Source organism: Myxine glutinosa, chromosome 6 (assembly GCF_964187855.1).
Source record: "Myxine glutinosa chromosome 6, kmMyxGlut1.1, whole genome shotgun sequence".
Classification (NCBI taxonomy): Eukaryota; Metazoa; Chordata; class Myxini; order Myxiniformes; family Myxinidae; genus Myxine; species Myxine glutinosa.
The window spans coordinates 96,468,932-96,491,962 of record NC_136266.1 but is presented as its reverse complement, the minus strand read 5'-3'; the positions used below and the strand labels follow the sequence as shown (position 1 = coordinate 96,491,962).

At 40.9% G+C, this 23,031-nt stretch overlaps 1 protein-coding gene across 1 annotated transcript; it reads left to right on the top strand.

Moving 5' to 3' along the window:
• The first annotated feature begins 2,508 nt into the window (after window positions 1–2,508).
• Window positions 2,509–23,031, top strand: LOC144892628 (sarcoplasmic/endoplasmic reticulum calcium ATPase 1-like). Its single transcript, XM_078780173.1, has 16 exons — window positions 2,509–2,658; window positions 2,986–3,294; window positions 3,753–3,841; window positions 5,992–6,094; window positions 6,961–7,092; window positions 7,431–7,553; window positions 7,676–7,894; window positions 9,261–9,383; window positions 9,583–9,795; window positions 12,504–12,724; window positions 12,881–13,083; window positions 13,431–13,516; window positions 14,671–14,807; window positions 16,485–16,602; window positions 21,045–21,162; window positions 21,308–23,031. Exons 1-16 carry the CDS (start codon window positions 2,587–2,589, stop codon window positions 21,343–21,345), a joined length of 2,304 nt encoding a protein of 767 aa, XP_078636299.1. The 5' UTR covers window positions 2,509–2,586; the 3' UTR covers window positions 21,346–23,031.

Genomic DNA, 23,031 nt, shown 5'->3' with positions numbered 1-23,031 from the left:
AAACATTTACATTTTGTAGTCCATTGTATCTATCCATAATTCCAGTAATCTCTGTGTGTGTGTGTGTGTGTATGTGTGTATGTCTGTGTGTTTGTCTGTGACCGCTGTTTCTCGACAACCACGGGTCCGATATACTTGAAACTTGCCAGGTATATTGCTGGGGACCCGAGGATGTGCCTTTTCAAGGTTTCATATTAATCGGACAAGTAGTTACCGAGCTATGTCCAAAAAACGATTCAACCAATCAGAGAGCAGCGAGTTATCACGTGTGCCGAACGTGGCGAACAGACTCTGCCTCGGACGGCACATTTGAGAGCGTATTCATTTATTTCACGTTGGCAAACTATGTTGGCGTTAAACTATGTTTTAAAACTAATTAAAACTAATTTGCGATTCTTTCGCTTTCCTGCGCGTTTGTGCACGCTATGGCGATTTCTTTACCAAACTCCGCAAGCCGTTCGCTTTGGACCAAACCATTTCATGTAAATAGAGGGGGGGGATTGTCACCGTACTCGCAAGCCGTTCGCTTTGGACCAAACCATTCCATGTACATAGAGGGGGGGGATTGTCACCGTACTCGCAAGCCGTTCGCTTTGGACCAAACCATTCCATGTAAATAGAGGGGGGGGATTGTCACCGTACTCGCAGGCCGTTCGCTTTGGACCAAACCATTTCATGTAAATAGAGGGGGGGGGGATATAATTTTAGATATACAGTATATATAGTACGGGCATGCCCTAGTAATTTAAATAAACATAAATGCAAATTTCGCATGTGGAAAAAGTAAGTACACCCTTGGCTCTAATAGGTGGTATTGCCCTCTTTGGCAGAAACAACCTCAAGTAGGCGTTTCTTATAACTGTCTACCAGTCTCTGACGTCGACTGCGAGAAATTTTTGCCCACTCCTCCATGCAGAATTCTTTCAGCTGTGCGATGTTTGAGGGGTTTCTTGCATACACAGCTCGTTTCAAATCCTCCCACAACATCTCGATGGGATTTAGATCCGGGCTTTGACTTGGCCATTCCAGAACCCTCCATTTCTTTCTTTTCAGCCATTCCTTGGTGGATTTACTGGTATGTTTAGGGTCATTGTCATGTTGCAAGGTCCACCTTCGGTTTAGCTTCAACTTTCCGACAGATGGCCTCACATTATCCTCAAGCACCCTCTGGTACAATGAAGAATTGATAGTGGATTCTATGATGGTGAGCTGCCCAGGCCCTGATGCAGCAAAGCTGCCCCAAACCATAATATTTCCACCACCATGCTTTACAGTTGGTATCAGGTTCTTGTGGTCAAATGCTGTCTTTGGTTTTCGCCAAACATATCTTCTGGTACTGTGGTCAAATAGCTCTACCTTTGACTCATCTGTCCAGAGCACATTGTTCCAGAAGTGCTGGTCTTTGCCTAGGTGTTCATTGGCAAACTTTAGTCTTGCCCTGATGTTCTTTCTGGACAGCAAAGGTTTCCTCCTGGCACACCTCCCATGTAGATCAAATTTGTGCAGCCTCTTTCTAATGGTAGACTCGTGCACTTTGACATCAACAGTGGCAAGAGCTACCTGTAGGTCCTGTGATGACATTCTGGGGTTCTTAGAGACTTCTTTCAGCATCTTGCGGTCTGCTCTTGGGCTGAACTTGCTGGGGCGGCCTGGCCTGAACAAGATGGCAGTTGTTTGGAATCTTCTCCACTTGTAGATGATCTTCCGGACAGTTGAATGATTGATTTCAAATTGTTTGGAGATCTTTTTAAATCCCTTCCCAGACTCGTAGGCATCTATAACCTTTTTTCTGAAGGCCTCACCGAGCTCTTTTGATCTAGGCATGGTGACGCCGCACACTTCAACAACAAAGAGCAAACCAAACGAAATGTCTGAGGTTTAAAGAAGACAGGTTCCTCCAAGATCCTCTCTAATGATGTTCTAATCATTTGCACCTGAGCTGGTACACCTGATTCTAATTTTAGGTATTTGAAGTAGTGATAAATGTAGGGGTGTACTTACTTTTACCATGCAAAATTTGCATTTATGTTTATTTAAATTATACAATGGACTACAAAATATAAATGTTTCATGATATTTGTTATATTATATCACCTTTATCTATCAATATTGTTGAAATGAAGATCAAATAGCTGTATGTTGAAATATGTTGAAAAAGTCAAAACTTTACATGGGGTGTACTTACTTTTTCACGTGACTGTATGTGCTTAGATGTGAGTGCCAAATAGGCAAAGCCAAATATATTATAATTGTTGGTTTTTTATTATTAATCTAAGGATTTCGATTTCGTGGATGATTAGTTTGATCTTCATTGGCTTCATATATCAATCATGCCAATCGGTGACATTTTAATATCCTGTTTTTCACTTGGCTTTGCCTTTCTACCATACTTTAGGAAATTTTCTGTTTGCAATTCTTTCGACATCTCTGGCATACATCTGCCTTTCCTTACTTGGCTTTACCTATCAGTTATGTTTTTTATTTCCTCCTCCCACACCACAGGGAACGAACATTGCTGCAGGAAAAGCTTTGGGCGTCGTGATAGCCACAGGTGTGTCCACCGAGATCGGGAAGATCCGTGATGCAATGGTCGGTACGATTCAGGAGAAAACGCCATTGCAGCAGAAGTTAGATCAGTTTGGGCAACAGTTATCCAAGGTCAGCTTTTTATGAGGTTCTTCCAAATTCATGATCAAAATATTTATCATCTATCTTTTCCATTAGAGTCGTTACCTTGGGAGGGAATAAAGGTGCACACGAAGTTTTATTTCACTATTCTTTCACTGTTGTTGTGACTTTAGTGTTTGCAATAATTGTTTTTAACTTGCATTTTGAACAGTTTTTTGAAATTCAACACTAAGTTTCATAGATCGTTCATTGTTTTGAATTATTCCAGTTTTCGTAAGTTTCGTAAATTATTGATGACTGTTTTGTTAAAAGAATATTTGCTTTTTTTCCCCCTTACATCTGTTTGCTCTGCTCCAGGTAATTTCGTTGGTGTGTGTCGCCGTCTGGCTCATCAATATCGGCCATTTTGCCGATCCAGTGCACGGCGGGTCATGGTTGCGTGGTGCTGTTTACTACTTCAAGATTGCCGTGGCATTGGCTGTGGCTGCTATCCCAGAAGGCCTGCCCGCAGTGATCACAACCTGCTTGGCACTTGGTACACGGAGGATGGCCAAGAAAAATGCCATCGTACGCAGTCTGCCATCCGTGGAGACACTTGGATGCACGTCCGTCATCTGCTCTGACAAGACCGGGACCCTAACCACGAACCAGATGTCTGTCCGACGAGTGAGACTGGGCAAATGGGATAAACCTTTTTTTGGGGCATGTGCCAGGGTTTAGATTGTATCTTTCCTGATTTCCCAGTTTGATTCTCCACTTGCGTAACATGCATGCCTTCCTTACACACTGCAACTGTGGCCTCGTTGGCTTTCGCCTCGTTGAGCAACATCATTACCTCTGCCACCGAAGGTGGATGGAGGTTATGTTTTCACCCCTGTCTGTCTGTCTGTCTGTTTGTCTGTTTGTCTGTTTATGAACAGGATATCTCAAAAAGTTGTGGACAGATTCGGACGAAATTTGGTGGAGAGGTTGGGTATGTTTGCCTTTGTTTTGTTGCCCGGCCTTCTTGTAGGAGATACATAAGATTGCAATCTAACTTTCATGGCAAGACTTGCTCACCTACAGGATGGCGTATAGAATGGTGACATTACATTTACACTTTTTCTCATGTTCCCCACCTGTAGATGTTTATAATGAAAGACACCTCAAAACTTCCCGCTGAACTTGAAGAGTTCATGGTTACCGGATCCACATATGCACCCGAGGGAGAAGTGTATGTACAGACATCTGGACAACAGCTGTCTTATCACTTGTCATTGCTTGTGCCCTCCCTGAATGCAGTTTGCAATTGATATGCTATTCTCTAGTCTCAAATCTCAATGACAAGACTGCAGTGAGTGTTTCTCATTCGATGTATTCAAAATCTTGTTGGTGTTAATTTTTTGGGATAGGGATATTTTGACTTTCTTCCCCAAAAAGACCTATGTGTTGAATACTGTATATATGGGCTCTGCCCACTTCCAATTGGTCTTTCTTTTGGAGGGAATCTTTTCTATGGCAGCTTGGTATTTGACATTGTTTAGCAGATAATCTTATCTGCTGAGCACTGCCATGTGAATGTTCTTTTTAGCTCACCTGGAACGAAGTTCAGGGGAGCTTATGCGATGGTGCGTCATCCGTCCGTCAGTCAGTCCATCCGTAAACAGTTGAAACTTCTTCTCCGAAACCGCTTTATGGGATTGCGACAAAATTTGGCACAAATTATATTTGTTGTGTTGTGACTAAAGTTTGTTCACGGCATTTAAAAAATCGTGGTCTAAGGGGGTCTACCGGGGGTCAATGTGCATCCAGGTTTGACCCCCAAAATAGGCATTTGCTTTTTTTCTCTAAAACTACACGCAATATTTCGATGAAACTTTACCACAACCTTCATCACTCGTGATGTAACAAAGTTTGTTCACGGCATTAAAAAAAACTCGGGCTCTGAGGGGGTGTATAGGGGGTTTGTCCCCCAAAATAGGTATTTGCTTTTTCTCAGAATATACACACGCAATTCTGATGAAACTTGACCACAACCTTAATCGCCCCTGTTGTACCAAAGTTTGTTCACAGCATCAAAAAAAATCGGGCCATGAGGGGTATATGGGGGGTTGCTTCTCAAAATAGGTATTTGCTCTTTTCTCTGTAAGAACATACACAATTTCAATGAAACTTCACCACAACCTTCATCACCCGTGATGTACCAGTGTTTGTTCAAGTCATTAGAAAAATTGGGGTCTGAGGAGGTATACAAGATGGGAAGGGTTCCCCCCCCCCCCCCCCCAATATATATATATATTGTTTGTTTGTTTAAAGTCTTATGATTATGCTAGTATGATTCTACATGCTGCGCTGTCTTCTAGAAACAATTCAAATTGGTTTAAAATACCTTTAGTCAGTGTAGTATACTGCTTATTCTACCAGGTGAGCGCCAGGGGTATTGCCCCCTTTTTAGCCGCGTCGCAGACGCTGGTCATAGAGTGCCCTCTGCTGTTGTTGTTGTTCTTCTTGTTCTTGTTCTTGCAGAGAAGACAAAACCTCAAAGCTCCACCCATTCTGGGAACCATAGCTCCACCCATTCTGGGAGAGGCTTCATATAAACAAATATCCACCATTTTGTTAACTCGCATAGCTTTGAGGCCTGTTTTGTAGGCCCGTGGTGTCTTCCTCTCTCACACAGTTTTATTTCAAATCAAATTCGATATATCATTTCATTTTTCACAGTCGCTAACATAGTTTTAGACTCGGTTGAAAAAAAACGGGAAGAAAATCCGATGAAAGTTGCCCTTTATAGAACGAAATGAATTCTCAAAGGCCTGTAACTTCAAGTCCATTGAGATTTTTTTTTTTAAATCGCGGCATGGTCAGTCATACACCGCCCGAAATAACAGACGGGAAAATGCCGAGATATATATATTTTGTTTAAATCGCGGCATGGTCAGTCATACACCGCCCGAAATAACAGACGGGAAAATGCCGAGATATATTAAAAATTCGTCCATTTGATGACAATCGTCACGATGAAATATTTAATTTATACGTCGTCACAATAATGTGGAGAGAGGAGCATAGCTTCGTTCACGTGTCGCCACACACAGGAAATTGCCGAGATATATATATTTTAAATCGCGGCATGGTCAGTCATACACCGCCTGAAATAACAGACGGGAAAATGCCGAGATACATTAAAAATTCGTCGCCACACACGGGAAATTGCCGAGATATATTTTCACTTTGCACAAAAATAACATCAAGTAATCGAATCAATAGGAATGTCCTGTGCCTATAACGTCGACGTTATAGGCACAGCTGCATCTAGGCATTGTGTAACATCGACGCGGCTTTTGTTTTAATTAAAACTTTTTGTACTTGTTTTTCCCTTAGATCGAAGAATGACCTACGAGTGAAAATTTCTGACTACCATGCCCTGAGAGAGCTTGCTACCATCTGCTGTCTGTGCAATGATTCTGCTTTGGACTTTAACGAGGTAACGGAATCTGGGTTTGGGGGATGCCAAGAGAATGCTACCTGCCCGAATGCATAGTGCCAACTGTAAAGTTTGGTGGATGAGGAATAATGGTCTGAGGCTGTTTTTCATGGTTCGGGGTCGGCCCCTTAGTTCCAGTGAAGGGAAATCTTAACGCTACAGCATATGACATTCTAGATGAGTGTGTGCTCCTAACTTTGTGGCAACAGTTTGGGGAAGGCCCTTTTCTGTTTCAATATGACAATGCCCCCATGCACAAAGTGAAGTCCATACAGAAATGGTTTGTCGAGATCTGTGTGGAAGAACTTGACTGGCCTGCACAGAGCCCTGACCTCAACCCCATCAAACACCTTTGGGATGAATTGGAACACCGACTGCGAGCCAGGTCTAATCGCCCAACATCAGTGCCCGACCTCACAAATGCTGTTGTGGCTGAATGGAAGCAAATTCCGACAGCAATGTTACAACATCTAGCGGAAAGCCTTTCCAGAAGAGTGGAGGCTGTTATAGCAGCAAAGGGGGCACCCACTCCATATTAATGCTCATGATTTTGGAATGAGATGTTTGACGAGTACATACGGGTGGGATGTTCGGGTGTCCACATACTTTTGGCCATGTAGTGTATATATTATATATATATGTGTGTGTATACTGTATATCCTGTATATTAATCAATGGGAAAATTTTATCTGTAATGCTTGTGTCAATACGTGCACCTTATGAAACTCTTTGTTTTCAAAATTTGAGACTAATTCTTATCAAAATGAATACAGTGCAGGTTTCTAATTGTTGCTGCTTGAATGTCTTATGCCATCTTTCTTTTTAATTGATGATCTCTGTTTCAACACCCTTTGTACATGAAAAAGTCTAAGAAGTGTTACGAGAAAGTTGGTGAAGCAACGGAGACAGCACTGACTTGCCTGGTGGAGAAAATGAACATATTTGGGACCAACACGGCAGGTTTATCGAAGATCGAGAGGGCGAGTGCTTGCAATGCTGTAAGTGCCTGCCCATGTGACCTGATGTTCATGCTACATGCAGCTGTTAATTAGTTTTGATATTTTTGGGGTTGTTGGCAGATTATAAAGTATTCAGGGAAGCTTATGATATGAGGCACACATTGACTGTCAGCATTCATCCCTCCCTCCTTATGGGTGCACAAAAAAACCCAAAGGCTTTGCCTTTCATCTCCTCAGAAAGAACTCACCTACTGCACTCCCACCTCCATTTGAGCCTGACAAAGAAACATTATAAGCGCAACACCAAAATTGGGTTTATTACACTAACTACTTGGAGAACTATGATGAAAATAATATGTTATTTTGTGTTGGTGCAGGATATAAAGAAACACTTAAATAAAGAGTTCACGCTGGAGTTTTCGCGGGACCGGAAGTCCATGTCTGTGTATTGCACTCCCAGGGATCAGGAGCTGGCTGATGGTGATAAGATGTTTGTCAAGGTCAGTTTACCAAACTGCAAAGAATCCTAAATTTGATGTGCTACCTTTACCTACGTGATTTCATTCAATTATATTATGCTTAATTGTTGAGTCATTTCCTTGTTATTTGGTCATGCTTTCAGGGTGCACCAGAGGGTGTGATCGAACGTTGTGAGTACATGCGTGTGGGATCAGAACGTGTACCGCTAGATCCACAATCGAGGCAAACCATCTTGGCTAAAATCAAGGAGATGGGAACCGGTCGTGACACTTTGCGGTGTCTTGCCGTGGCAACGAGAGACTGCCCTCCAAGTCCTAAGGATATGAAGCTTGAGGAATCCTCGCACTTTGCTTCTTATGAGGTTTGATTCATAATACACTAGCAGGAGTACCCGGCGTTGCCCGATGATGTTATAATCCTGTCGGCATTTTGAAATCATGAATTTGTTTTTTTTGTCTATTTCTCTATTTTTTGTAGGTACCTAAAACACTCCACTACCTACACCCAATAAGAAAAATATATATTCATTATGATAATATTACACACATACACACACATACACACCATGCACCACACACCACACACCACACACCCACACACACTAATCGGCGATACTTTAATATTTCCTTTCATATAGCTACAAAGGCTCAAGCACTATAGAGATTCTTTTTTCTTTTTTAATTTCCTAAAACACTCCCCGGCACTCATTGATGAGCCTCTGAAAGTTTGATGAAGATCCGTTCAGCCATCTGAGAAAAATGGCGACGTACAGACAGACAGACAGACAGACAGACAGACAAACTGCTCTCGTATAGCGTAGATACTTTTTCGTGGGGAGGGGGCAGGAGTGCGGCAGTTCCCCAGGCTATACAGATACATACTTACTGAATACATGTTGTAAAACATTATTTGTATATTACAAGTCATTGTCCGTCTACATGTATCAATCTCAATCAATAGCTTCCTGCTTAGACCTTTTAACCAATGGCACGAATTATACAATATATCTATTACACTGAAAATGTTTCGGCTGGATTTTATACTTTTTTCGCATGTTTTTATACTTTTTTATACTTTTTTCGCATTTTTCGCAAAATACCTAAGTATTTTGTTCATGCATGGGAAGGAATGGGGGGTAGGGGAGGTGTCGTGGTGCATAAATGTTTTGGAAAATGCCACTGAGTTTTTGTTCTCAGCTTTGACTTGGTGCGGCCCTTTGTAACGATATATGGGAGGCTACCTATCATAACCGTAAGGTTGTGTTTATTTGTCTTTATCCGCCCCCCAACCTTCTTTTTACGATTGAAACCCCGTTCCCCAAATCCAAACACCCCCACTGTATCTATTCCCGTCAATCCATTTGGGCCTGATCCGACTGGTGCGCAATTAGCGGGATTATTTAATAGGTCGCATGGACATGCCGTGGCAGGTGATGCGAGAGTACACCTTATGGGTTGATTTTAGAAGGGAAGCCCGTGGGTGTGGAGAGGGAATAGGAAGGGATGCCCAGGAGAATAAAGAGATGGATGCCTAAACAGGATGGATGATTGGCAGGCATGCTCTGTTGATCGGGACCTTTGCAGCAAGTGGCACATGATTCATGGTTCCCCAACAGTGAAGACTGTATACTAGTTGGATGTGGATTTTTTGGAACTGACAAGAGGCTCATTTGGATCCGTTTTCATTCCCTTTCCTTTGATTATTCCTCCGTCTGGCTCCCCTCGCAGAAAGAACTCACCTTCGTGGGATGCGTAGCTATGCTGGATCCTCCACGCAAGGAGGTGACTGACTCCATTCGTCTCTGTGGAGACGCTGGTATTCGTGTCATGATGATTACTGGTGACAACAAGGTAAGCGGATACATTGTTGTCTGTCCTTGCCCCTTTCTTCGAAGCTTCACTTTTTTTTTGCAGAATCCAAGATCTTTGTTTTATCTCAAATCATTGTTTTATCAGCTGAATACATTCTGAGTCCTGTATTGCAATGCGAAATCCTCCCAAGGCCGACTGAATTCGGTAACCCTTCATTTTAACCCCTATTATTTAACAGGGCACAGCTATCGCCATCTGCCGGCGGGTGGGCATTTTTGACGAGGACGAAGACGTCACGAACAGGGCATTCACAGGCCGAGAGTTTGATGAACTTTCCCGGAAAGAACAGAAGGAAGTGTGTCGCCACGCTCGCTGCTTTGCCCGCGTTGAACCTGCGCACAAGTCTAAGATTATTGGCTACCTGCAGGAACACAACGAGATCACCGCCATGGTGGGTGTGCTGTTAGTGGCAAGGAAGTTTTTGAATGTCCACTGATATACACATTTTAAAAATCGGTGAAGCCACTTCAATATTTGCCTATTCCCTTCCTTCCATCTGTCCATCCGTCCATCGAAAATGAAGAAGAACCTTTCTAACCCACCATGTTTAATTGTAAAGGTTCTAAAGTGTAATTATAGAGGGTTCTAAAGGGTAATTCTACAGGATAATTCTAAAGGGTAATTTTAACAACGGTTCTAAGGGGTTCTAAAGGGTAATTCTAAAGGGTAATACTACAGGGTAATTCTAAAGGGTAATTTTAACAACGGTTCTAAGGGGTTATAAAGGGTAATTCTAAAGGGTAATACTACAGGGTAATTCTAAAGGGTAATTTTAACAACGGTTCTAAGGGGTTATAAAGGGTAATTCCAAATGGTAATTCTGAAGGGGTTCATTCGTTTCTAGGTTTGGCCTATTTCATATTAAAAATGCCAAATTGAACCGCTTCCTTCAGACATGGGTGCGATTTTTAATTTCTGTGAAGACAAGTAAAAGTGTAAATGCTTTTCAATTATGGTTTCTGGAAATATTATATTATTTGAAAATCTCATTGTGGTGTAATTCTGGTGATCACTGATCGTTTTAAGGCCATTTTCCCCGCTAGAGTGGGGGTTGGCCTTGCGGGCCCCATGACAATCATGGTTCCTTGTTTGAGGCAATGTTTTTTTTATGGCCGGATGCCCTTCCTGATGCCAACTCTTGGTCACGCTATTACGATGCACAGGGATACCGTGTACCTATTCTAAATCGGGGTACACACTGTGGTCATTCATCCCAGCAAGCTGGTACTCAATTTGCCGACCTCGGAAGGATGACAGGCTGAGTCAACCCCCCTGGCGTTAATTCAGCGATCGACCGGGATTCGAACCCAGGATCCTAGGATCCCAAGCCAGCACCCTAACCGCTAAGCCAACACCAGGCTATATATTATATACATATATAAATGAATGATCGTTTTAAGGCCATTTTCCCCACTAGAACGGGGGTTAGCCTTGCGGGCCCCATGACAATCATGGTTCCTTGTTTGAGGCAATGTTTTTTTTTATGGCCGGATGCCCTTCCTGATGCCAACCCTTGGTCACGCTATTACGATGCACAGGGATACCGTGTACCTATTCTAAATCAGGGTACACACCGTGGTCATTCATCCCAGCAAGCTGGTACTCAATTTGCCGACCTCGGAAGGATGACAGGCTGAGTCAACCCCCCTGGCGTTAATTCAGCGATCGACCAGGATTCGAACCCAGGATCCTAGGATCCCAAGCCGGCACCCTAACCGCTAAGCCAACACCAGGCTAATTCTGGTGATTAAGATGAGTTAATTTTGATGATTTGGGAAATTTTAGTTTTAATTTTTGCTGAATTCTGCTTTGCTGAATTTTTACTGAAGGAGGCTGGGTAAGATAGCTGAGAGTTATGCACACTCGCTTTTGAGCTGTCTATTATGAGTTTGAATCTCGATAGAGCTATATACTGCCCCCCTGCGTGTTTCGCATGCAGGGTGAGGCATCAATGTGTGTGCCATCGACCAGAAGACGTTAAGCCGGAGGACCAGTCTGCAAGGACTGATTGATGTTAAAAATCCCTCGTTGTCTTTTGCAAAGAGTAGGCGAGTTATCGCCGGCACAAATTACAATTATTGCTCCAGCGCTCACTAACCCACACTTGGAAAACCTCGTGAGTTTACCAGTACCCCAAACGGAAGTTGAGGAAGGCCTTCATCCTGCAGTGGACTGAAAACAGGCTGATAATAATGATTATGTACAGAGAAAACAAACCATTCACATCATGCTTTGAGGAAGAAAATGATTTTGAGAAAAAAATTTATATACGAGATCATAATGACATTCCCACAGTATTTGTGGAATATCAAGTCTCTCCGTCTACGTGTGGTTTGGATGAAAGGGAATCAGAATATAAGTATACCTGTTTGGGCTGGAGGAATATAAAGAACCAGTAAAAAGCCCATAAAATATGATGGGTAGGCACAGTTTATTCGATGGTGCAGCCTCGTGAGCGTGCCAAAATCAGAAGCTTCAGCTTAATGTCAGGTGTACTTATATATTCTTTATTTATTACACATCATACGGATGTAAATGAACATTCGTTTTACTCTGTGCACGTTGCACATCACGTGCAGTGAATTTCACCTCCCTGTGCCATGTATTTATTGTTATAAAAAAAAAACACTTCTGTGCACCGCCCTTGAGGCTCGGTTTGCAAGCCACCGTCTACATATTCAAATAGAAGAGATATAATTACTCTTTTATGGAAAATCTTTTTCGAGTTTGTTTTATCCTCAAAAATAGACCTTAGTGAACAAACAGTTGTGCTAAAAGATTGGCCTTTAAAACCCACCATCATGAAGGGGGACAGACATCTGTACAAAGATACAAACATAAAAAACTGACATTGTGTTTCATATGGTAAATGGGGTATTTGCAAATGACAGGAAACGTTTAACTTCAACTTTATTGCAGAGACAGAGTCCATACAGGCTGATGAAATAGACATTTTTGTAAAGAATGCTTGAAATAAGTAATACTAATAAATAATATAATAATGATATTAATAATATTAACAATATTATTAATAATAATATGGTAATATAATCAATAATAAATGATATGTACCTTCTCTTCACACTGCTGCAACCACAGACAGGTGATGGCGTGAACGATGCTCCAGCTCTCAAAAAGGCTGAGATCGGCATTGCGATGGGCTCGGGGACAGCCGTTGCCAAATCAGCTGCAGAGATGGTTCTGGCTGACGACAACTTTTCTTCTATTGTGTCGGCGGTCGAGGAGGGTCGTGCCATTTACAATAACATGAAACAGTTTATCCGCTACCTGATCTCCTCCAACGTCGGTGAAGTTGTCTGGTACGTCTGCACCGATTGGAAAACGCATAAGATCCAGAATCGGTTTTCTTACAAAAACCTAAAGGAACAAAAAGTGTTTTTATTTGTTTGTTTGATTGATTATGCTTAGTGGAAAGTTTGATTCTGTTGTGCATCTTCTCCTATATATCTCACCAGCATCTTCTTGACTGCGGCCCTCGGTTTTCCGGAAGCTCTGATCCCGGTACAGCTGCTGTGGGTGAACCTCGTCACCGACGGTCTCCCAGCTACTGCGCTAGGTTTTAATCCCCCAGACCTGGACATCATGGAGAAACCACCCCGCTCTGCCAAGGAACCTCTCATCAGTACCTGGCTGTGCTTCAGATATTTTGCCATTGGAGGTGTGACATTTGCACGAAGGTTTAATCTGTTAACCTTTTGAGGGAATTGATCTTTTATTGCCGGCTTTAACGAAGAATCAAAAGGTTTCATGAATGGGATGCAAGCAATAGTCCAAGACATACAAAGGTCGTTTATTTTCAATATATGTGCATATAAACACTAAGCTTAGATATTTTTTTTATATTCCTACCTATACCATCTGAATTTTGAATGCATGATCAAACGAATGGTTAAATGATGCCTGTTTTGCATGACGTTCACATTGGGCTGGTATGCAGCCCACTTGATGTTCATCCAGAGCCACCAAACTTACTCATGACTTCTTCTATTGTTCCTCTTTTCTCAGCGTATGTGGGTTTTGCCACGGTCAGTGGAGCCGCTTGGTGGTTTTTGTATGCAGAGGATGGACCCCATCTAAATTATTATCAGTTGGTATGTTGCTGGCACATACGACCAAAGAACGTCCTTTGATTTTGATTGCATGTCATTCTGATTTTCTTCTCTTCCAGTATTTTGAGCCACGCTATTTTGATGGAGGTGTCGGGTGGTAGGAAAGGAGGGGAAGTGGTGGAAATTCTGAGAGAATAATTAAAACACACGGGAAATACCCCTGGCACTCACCTGGTAGAATAAACAGTATACTGCACTGACTAAAGGTATTTTAAACCAATTTCAATGTTTGCTAGAAGACAGGGCAGCATGTAGAACCATACTAACATAACCATAAGACTTTAAACAAACAAACAAAAAAATACCAATTTTGGGGGCAACCTCTCTGCCTACCACCTACTATTGTCCCCATTTGGCAGTACACAATTTTGATGAAACTTGACCACAACCTTCACCACCCGTGCTGTACCAAAGTTTGTTCACGGAATTAAAAACAATCGACCCCTTTGAGGGTCTACGGGGGATTTCCCCCCAAAATAGGTATTTGCTTTCTTCTCATAAAACAACACACACAATTTCGATGAAACTTCACCACAACCTTCACCACCCGTGATGTACCAATGTTTTTCACAGAATAAAAAAAAAATCTACCCCTTTGAGGGTCTACGGGGGGTTGCCCCCCAAAATAGGTATTTGTTTTCTTCTCAGAATCTACACATGCAATTTCGATGAAACTTCACCACACCATAATCACCCATGATGTACCAATATTTGTTCAAGGCATTAGAAAAATTGGGGTCTTAGGAGGTATATGGGGTTGGGGAGGGGGGTTGCCCCCAAAATAGGTGTTTTTTTGTTTGTTTGTTTAAAGTCTTATGGTTATGTTGGTATGATTCTACATGCTGCCCTGTCTTCCAGCCACCATTGAAATTGGTTTAAAATACCCTTAGTCGGTGCAGTGTACTGTTTATTTCACCAGGTGAGTGCCAGGGGTATTGCCCCTATGTTTATACTTAGTCTGTAAATGTCCTCAAATTGGATGAGACAGTGCCTTTGCATTTCCATAATGATACAGTGGTGTTCAAAAGTTTTCCAATGCCAGGATTTTGTTTGTTGTTACTTGTAACTGCATCACCCAACCAAACCTCGTCCTTGTTTACCAGTCTCATCCATGTACATTCTTCTTCATTCCACAGAGTCATTTCACCCAGTGTATTCCTGGAGAACCCGGATTTGAGGACTTTGAGAGCTGTGCTATCTTCTCTTCTCCTATCCCAATGACTATGGCACTCTCTGTCTTGGTGACCATAGAAATGTGCAATGCTCTGAACAGGTGAGTGGGTTTTGGTTTTTTAGCCACGTCGCAGACGCTGCTCATAGAGTGCCCTCTGCTGTTGTTGTTGTTGTTGTTGTTGTTCTTTTTCTTCTTCTTGTTCTTCTTGTTGTTCTTGCAGAGAAGACAAAACCTCGAAGCTCCACCTATTCTGGGAACCATAGCTCCACCCATTTTGGGAGAGGCTTCATATAAACAAATATCCACCATTTTATTAACTCGCATAGCTTTGAGGCCTGTTTTGTAGGCCCGTGGTGTCTTCCTCTCTCACACAGTTTTATTTCAAATCAAATTCGATATATCATTTCATTTTTCACAGTCGCTAACATAGTTTTAGACTCGGTTGAAAAAAAACGGGAAGAAAATCCGATGAAAGTTGCCCTTTATAGAACGAAATGAATTCTCAAAGGCCTGTAACTTCAAGTCCATTGAGATATATATCTATCTATAATTCCAGTAATCTCTGTGTGCATGTGTGTGTGTCTGTGTGTCTGTGTGTTTGTTTGTCTGTGACCGCTGTTTCTCGACAACCACGGGTCCGATATACTTGAAACTTGCCAGGTATATTGCTGGGGACCCGAGGATGTGCCTTTTCAAGGTTTCATATTAATCGGAGAAGTAGTTACCGAGCTATGGCGATTTCTTTACCAAACTCCGCAAGCCGTTCGCTTTGGACCAAACCATTTCATGTAAATAGAGGGGGGGGATTGTCACCGTACTCGCAAGCCGTTCGCTTTGGACCAAACCATTTCATGTAAATAGAGGGGGGGGGATTGTCACCGTACTCGCAAGCCGTTCGCTTTGGCTTTGCGAATGGACCAAACCATTTCATGTAAATAGAGGGGGGGGGGGGGGGGATTGCCACCGTACTCGCAAGCCGTTCGCTTTGGCTTTGCGAATGGACCAAACCATTTCATGTAAATAGAGGGGGGGGGGATTGTCACCGTACTCGCAAGCCGTTCGCTTTGGCTTTGCGAATGGACCAAACCATTTCATGTAAATAGAGGGGGGGGATATAATTTTAGATATATATATAGTACGGGCATGCCCTAGTATTTTAAATCGCGGCATGGTCAGTCATACACCGCCCGAAATAACAGACGGGAAAATGCCGAGATATATATATTTTGTTTAAATCGCGGCATGCTCAGTCATACACCGCCCGAAATAACAGATGGGAAAATGCCGAGATATATTAAAAATTCGTCCATTTGATGACAATCGTCACAATGAAATATTTAATTTATACGTCGTCACAATAATGTGGAGAGAGGAGCATAGCTTCCTTCACGTGTCGCCACACACAGGAAATTGCCGAGATTTATATTTTTTAACTCGCGGCATGGTCAGTCATACACCGCCTGAAATAACAGACGGGACAATGCCGAGATATATTAAAAATTCGTCGCCACACACGGGAAATTGCCGAGATATATTTTCACTTTGCGCAAAAATAACATCAAGTTATCGAATCAATAGGAATGTCCTGTGCCTATAACATCGACGTTATAGGCACAGCTGCATCTAGGCATTGTGTAACATCGACGCGGCTTTTGTTTTAATTAAAACTTTTTGTACTTGTTTGTTGTTAAAATGGGGCAGGGGATAGTATATCTGTTCCTCCAACACCCATTCCCACTCCCATATTAATACCTTTCCTATCTGCCCCACCATCAGCCTTTCTGAAAACCAGTCCCTGTTGAAAATGCCTCCTTGGATCAACCCCTGGCTCCTCGGTGCCATGTGCCTCTCGCTCGCTTTGCACTTCATGGTTCTCTACGTCCACCCATTCCCGGTTGGTTGGACCCTTTGCTGCTCATTCCTTCCATTTCTTATGATTTAAATTGATGGATTGTTACAACGATAAACGTCTCAAGATAAGAAGACGTCATGCAGAGCACGATTCTTGCAAAATCCAACCACTTCCCCCAAAAAAGGTTGCCATTAATCCAGCAAATTGTCCATTTCATCAGATTAAAATTGACAATCTTGATCAAAGCTCGGGTCAATAGGATGAAAAGTAACGATTTTTCAGATGAAAATTGATGATTTTAGAAGTTTGACCTTGAGTTGGGACCTTTTGACTTTAAATAGTTGGTTTCCCAATTCAGTGAGGCACTATGCAAATGCTGTTAAATTTTCAAGCCAATCGGATGAAAATTGATGGGTTTTCAGATGAAAATTGATGATTTTGGAAGTTTGACCTTGAGTTGACCTTTTGACCTCAAAATAGTTGGTTTCCCAATTCAGTGAGGCACCATACAAATGCTGTTCAATTTAAAAGTCAATCGGATGAAATTTAATGGTTTACTGATGAAAATTGATGATTTTAGAAGTTTGACCTTGAGTTGGGACCTTTTGACTTTAAATAGTTGGTTTCCCAATTCAGTGAGGCACTATGCAAATGCTGTTCAATTTTCAAGCCAATCGGATGAAAATTGACGGGTTTTCAGATGAAAATTGATGATTTTGTAAGTTTGACCTTGAGTTGACCTTTTGACCTCAAAATAGTTGGTTTCCCAATTCAGTGAGGCACCATACAAATGCTGTTCAATTTAAAAGTCAATCGGATGAAAATTGACGGTTTTCTGATGAAAATTGATGATTTTGGAAGTTTGATCTTCAGTTGACCTTTGTTTGACCTTTTGACTTCAACAATAGTGGGTTTCCCAATTTAGTGACTCAATGTGCAAATACTGTTCTATTTCCAAGTCAATCAGATGAAAATTGATGGTTTTTCAGATGAAAATTAATGATTTTATCAAATGCAAAATAGGCCAACAACAAAGGTCAACAACAATTTCAAATTTCTAAAATCCTCAATTTTCATCTGATTCACTTGAAATTTGAATGGGATTTACATATCAGCTAACTGAATTCAACCACCGACTGTTTTTTAGATCAGTATAGGCCAAAAGGTTAACATAGGCCAAAGGTCAACAACAATTTCAAATTTCTAAAATCCTCAATTTTCATCCGATTCACTTAAATTTGAATGGGATTTACATATCAGCTAACTGAATTCAACCACCAACTGTTTTTGAGATCAGCATAGACCAAAAGGTTAACATACGCCAAAGGTCAACAACAATTTCAAATTTCTAAAATCCTCAATTTTCATCCGATTGACTTGAAATTTGAATAGGATTTTCATATCAGATAACTGAATTCAACCACCTACTATTTTTGAGATCAACATAGGTCATAAGGTTCACTTGGACATAGGCCAAAGGTCAACCACTTTTTCTAACTTTTCTAAAATCCTCAATTTTCATCTGATTGACTTGAAATTTTAAGAGGATTTGCATACCAAGTCACTGAATTCAACCACCAATTATGTTTGAGGTCATCATAGGCCAACAACCTATTTTTTGGATTTCGCAAGTATCATGCTATGCATGACATATTACTTGTTTGTCTGTTTGTTTGTTTGTTTGTTTGTCACTCGCCCACAGGTCACAATTCTAAACCAATCGTCATGAAACTTCACCAAATTGTAGAGGTTGTCAGAATTGAGAAGCCCATTGATTTTAAGGTCAAAGGTCAAAGGTCGTCTGGAGGTCAAATTTCTTAAATTCCCATTTTTCATCTGATTGACTTGAAAATTGAACAGTATTTGTATATTGAGTCACTTAAATGGGAAACCAACTATTTTTCCGGTCAAGAGGAAAAAGGTCAACTCAAGGTCAAACTTCCAAAATCATCAATTTTCATCTGAAAAACCGTCAATTTTCATCTGATTGACTTGCAAATTGAACAGCATTTGCACATTGAGTCACTAAATAGGGAAACCAACTATTTTGAGGTCAAAAGGTCAAAGGTGAACTCAAGGTCAAACTTCCAAAATCATCAATTTTCATCTGAAAAATCATCATTTTTCATCCGATTGACTTGAACATTTAACAGCATTAGCATAGTGCCTTACTGAATTGGGAAACCAACTATTTTTGAGGTCTAAAGGTCAAAGGTCAACTCTGGATCAAACTTCTAAGACCTAGAGAATCGTAAATTTTCATCTGAAAAATAGTCGCTTTTCATCTTGTGATGAAAGTTTGTCCTCAAGCTTTGATCAAGATCATCAATTTTAATCTTGATGAAAATGACAATTTGCTGGATCAATGGCAACCTTTTTCTTGGGGGGAAGGGGGTGGATTTTGCAAGTATCGTGCTCTGCATGACGTCTTCTTGTTTATCTGTTTGTGAGCAGGATATCTCAAAAAGTTGTAGACGGATCGGTTTAAATTTTGTGGACAAGTTGGATGTGTCGCAAAGACGAATTGATTAGATTTTGGTGAAGATACGGATACTATCATTTATAAAGTGATTCTTCACCATTGAGAGATAGGGCAAAAAACGATATATAGTACGATATCTCAAATAGTTATGGACGGAATCGGATGAAACTTTGTGGTCAGGTTGGGTTTGTGACAAGGAAGAACTGTTTTGAGTTTGGTGAAATCCAGATCTGGATATCAAAATTTTTAAAAAGTGATTCTTCACTATTGAGAGATGGGGCCACAAACTATACATAACATCATATTTCAAAAGGTTGTGGATGGATAGTGGCAAAACTTGGTAAATGCGCTGCGTAGCTGACCATAACAAGCCGATTAGAGTTTGGTTAAGGTTCGGATGCAGATGCAGCCTATCGGTGGGATACAAAACATAAAGTGTTCAGCCTGGTGGAGGTATGCACTTTACCGAGTGCCTTTGTAGTTATCAAATGCTTTGTTCCTGCGTGAAATGGAATGAGGTACGCTTAAGCACTCATATTTTCTGTGGAATTGGGGAAAACATACAGAAATCGGAATTCTGAAGAATTGCTCGATAATAATGTGGCTAAGACGGCCAGGGGGTCATGCGCTTTCACTCCTTTTACCTTAATTATACATTTTCTCACACTGTGATGTCTGAAAATGATGCTATAGATTCAGCCGGGAGGAGGGGAGGGGCTTTTTATTATCCTTACTGTTACTATTGTTGATATTATTGCAGCATGTGAGGCCTATTATTTTGTAATAACGTTGATAACATCTCAGATTATTATTATGCTATGATCATTATTGCCAACGCACCATTTTGAATGGCAAAAATGTGTTCTGAAGATGAAATGCTTCATGTCCTGCTTCTTCTTCACGTGAAATACTTCTTCTGCTTCTTCTACACATATCGACATGTTAAAAAATTATTATCCTTAATATTATGCCATAATCATATTGTTGTTATTACTTTTGTTATTTTAAGCGGCCTTGGGAAAACGTCATGATTAGCTATCGTAACATGGATATACACCTCAACACGAATTTCGCTAAGGCAGAAAACCCCCTTGGGGAGAGTGGCAAATGAAGTCGCTACAACCTCCTTCGCATGACCCTCAGTCCTCCTGTCAAGTTTGGTTGAGATTGGATAAGTAATGGCCGAATGTGCTGCAGTCAAGAATACAGATAGACAGACAGACAACAAATTGTGTATTTTAGTATAATGTTAGAGCACGGACAGACAACTCTGGGAACACAATGGAAAAACTACCCAGTATAAGCCTCGTCTTGAAACTGCTTTGGCAGCACAAACGCTCAGTGAAGAGTATCATCATATATCACCTGAATGATGCCTGTGCCTCCTCCACTGTTCTCATCCCCAACCTTTCCCCATCCCCGACATTCATTCAGGTTCATACACCGTTAGATTGAACTAATGTGGTGTTAATGTAGTGCAAGTTAGATATGGGTCAAATGGCTTCCGTTGCATCAAAATTCCTTGGATATCCTTGTGTAAATAGTTGCCACTTGCGTCATTGGCAATAATCTATGGTTTCAAGCAATCTTGGTGGCCATCTTTAAAACAACCATTTTGAAAAATTCAAGTGAATTCAGATCCAATATTGTTGATTTGGTCATGGTCTATCTTTATGCCAATTTTTGTACTTTTCCCAGAAAATCCACAATTATTTAATCTTTCTTTCGGACTGTTTATAATTTGGTAAAATGTATGTCGAATTAGATTTGGTAAAAATAAAATGTAGCCCAGATCAATGTGAAAAATTACTAGCAAAAGCTCCTTTGAATGAACTACATCATTGTAATGATATTTTGTGAAAATTGTATTTACATAAAATTGCATCAGGATTTTAAATGTTTTTTTCATTCACTGAAGCACTACCGCACTTCGGATGCAAACCACAACCCATGAACAATCCTTCATTTCTCAGTGTCCTCATTCTTCTTTTACTGTTTACAGATGGTGTTCCACGTGCTTCCCCTGACCGGTGCTCAGTGGGTGATGGTACTGAAAATGTCCTTGCCGATCTTGCTCGTGGACGAGCTGCTCAAATTCATTGCCAGGAACTACATTGAAGGTAGTTTTGTACTGATAATTGGTCTGGAAGCTCATTTATTTTCTGCTTTTGGGTGTTTTTGTGTCATACGGGGAACTGAATCTGTTTGTGATGCATCACTGATGGGTCCACCTTCAATATTCTCTGTCTCCATGTTTCTCTCCAGTCCATGACACTTCTGTTGCAAGAAAGAAGCAGCAGTGAATGTGCAGGAAGTCAATGACACCGTCTTCCCACTGCCCTTCGCAAGTGGTGTTGATCATTGTCTTTGAGGGAGTCCGTCCCTTTTTATTACTTCAGTTCTTTTTGTTTTTAGCCTGTACTTCTTGTGCATATCTACAACTAGGTTTGTTTTTGTTTTTGTTTTTGTTTTTTTTATTTTTTGTTTGCTTGGAATCATCTTTGACATTACTTTGCCTACAACCCTCTATAGGAGAGTAGTGAAAATATCGAAAGCATGTATTTACAGATTAAACATTTTGTGGGCTTGCTTGCGCTGTTAATTGAACTTTGGGATAGCTGCTGGCACGGCATTCATCTGCAGTCTTGAACACGTGACCCTTGTAATTTAAGTACCACCAAAACTTTTTTTTCTTTCTTTCCCTGCTGCAGGTAAAGCAGTACTTGCATCCCACTGTCCAATTGCATGAAACTGTGTCCACAAGTTATTTCCTGGAAGCCCTAGCTGTGTCCATGTGTTTTTTTTTTTTTACCTCTCCCACCCCTTCATATTCCCCACCGCCCTTCCCACGCCTCCTCCCCCCAAGCCCTCTCTCTCCCACAGATCTCCCGATGTCCCTGTTCTGTACTGTTGTACTTGTGTGCTTCCCCCTCTCCCCATCTTGTCTCCCGCTCCCTTTATTATGTCTTATGTGCCCGTTTTTTTTTTGTCATTAATGTTAGCTCTTACACGAGCCTCGATCTTGTATACAAAAAGAAAAAAAGAAAAAAGTTCATAAAGTGAGACAAACTGTTTCATAACCATAGTGCATTAAATATACACTTCTTTCTATCACCATATATTGTTGTTCTTCTGAAATATACTTGGTATGCGGTCATATTGGCGACTAGTTTTATTATTCACTTTTAATCCTGTTAGAGGTATTTTATATTGCTCGGCCCGTTTGGCTGATTGCTGCTTTAATTAACAAGACTGCTGATTGCAGTAGAATAATAAAAACAAACCATAAGTTGCCTTAATTGTGGTAATTCAGTCAGTGCAATTCATACCTATTGACAACTCAAATTTTCAAACTCTTCCAGGTATCAAAATGTGTATCCTTTGGTAACAAGGTCCCACAACTGTTTTTTCACTTGCTCTGACTGTGCGTGTGTATTGACGTGTTTCCAACAGCTCTGTATATTGAACCAAAGTGGGGAATTGTATGATCAGCTAGTCAAGTTTGCGATGGTAATACAAATTAGTTATTAAGTGCATGTTTTGTATATTTCTTTTCTATTTTTGAAATGGAATGGGGGTTGAGTAGGGGACTTGTAATTTGTTTGCTTGTTTCTTTACAATGTTAGTGAGCACTTTTATATACATTTGTGACATGACTGAAAACACTTTCTGGGAAAACTTTTTTTATTGCTCTTGTTTGTAAGATCAAAAGCAGGATTATTCTACGTCGTTTTATAAGCTTTTTAGCACTGATGAATAGCGCTGATACCCACTTGAGTCCAAAATTTTGGATTTATGGGATACGTATATAAACGTTCAGTTGATGTTAAGATGTGTGTTGATGTGTCAATTTAGCTATTTTTTCTTGTGCTGCCACTTACTGATGGAATATTAAATGAATTGGTGTGTTGCAGTGTACGACGGATGCGGATTGTGTGTATGGAATGTTTGTCCACCAATATGAATAAAGAATTGCTAGGAAAAAAGGA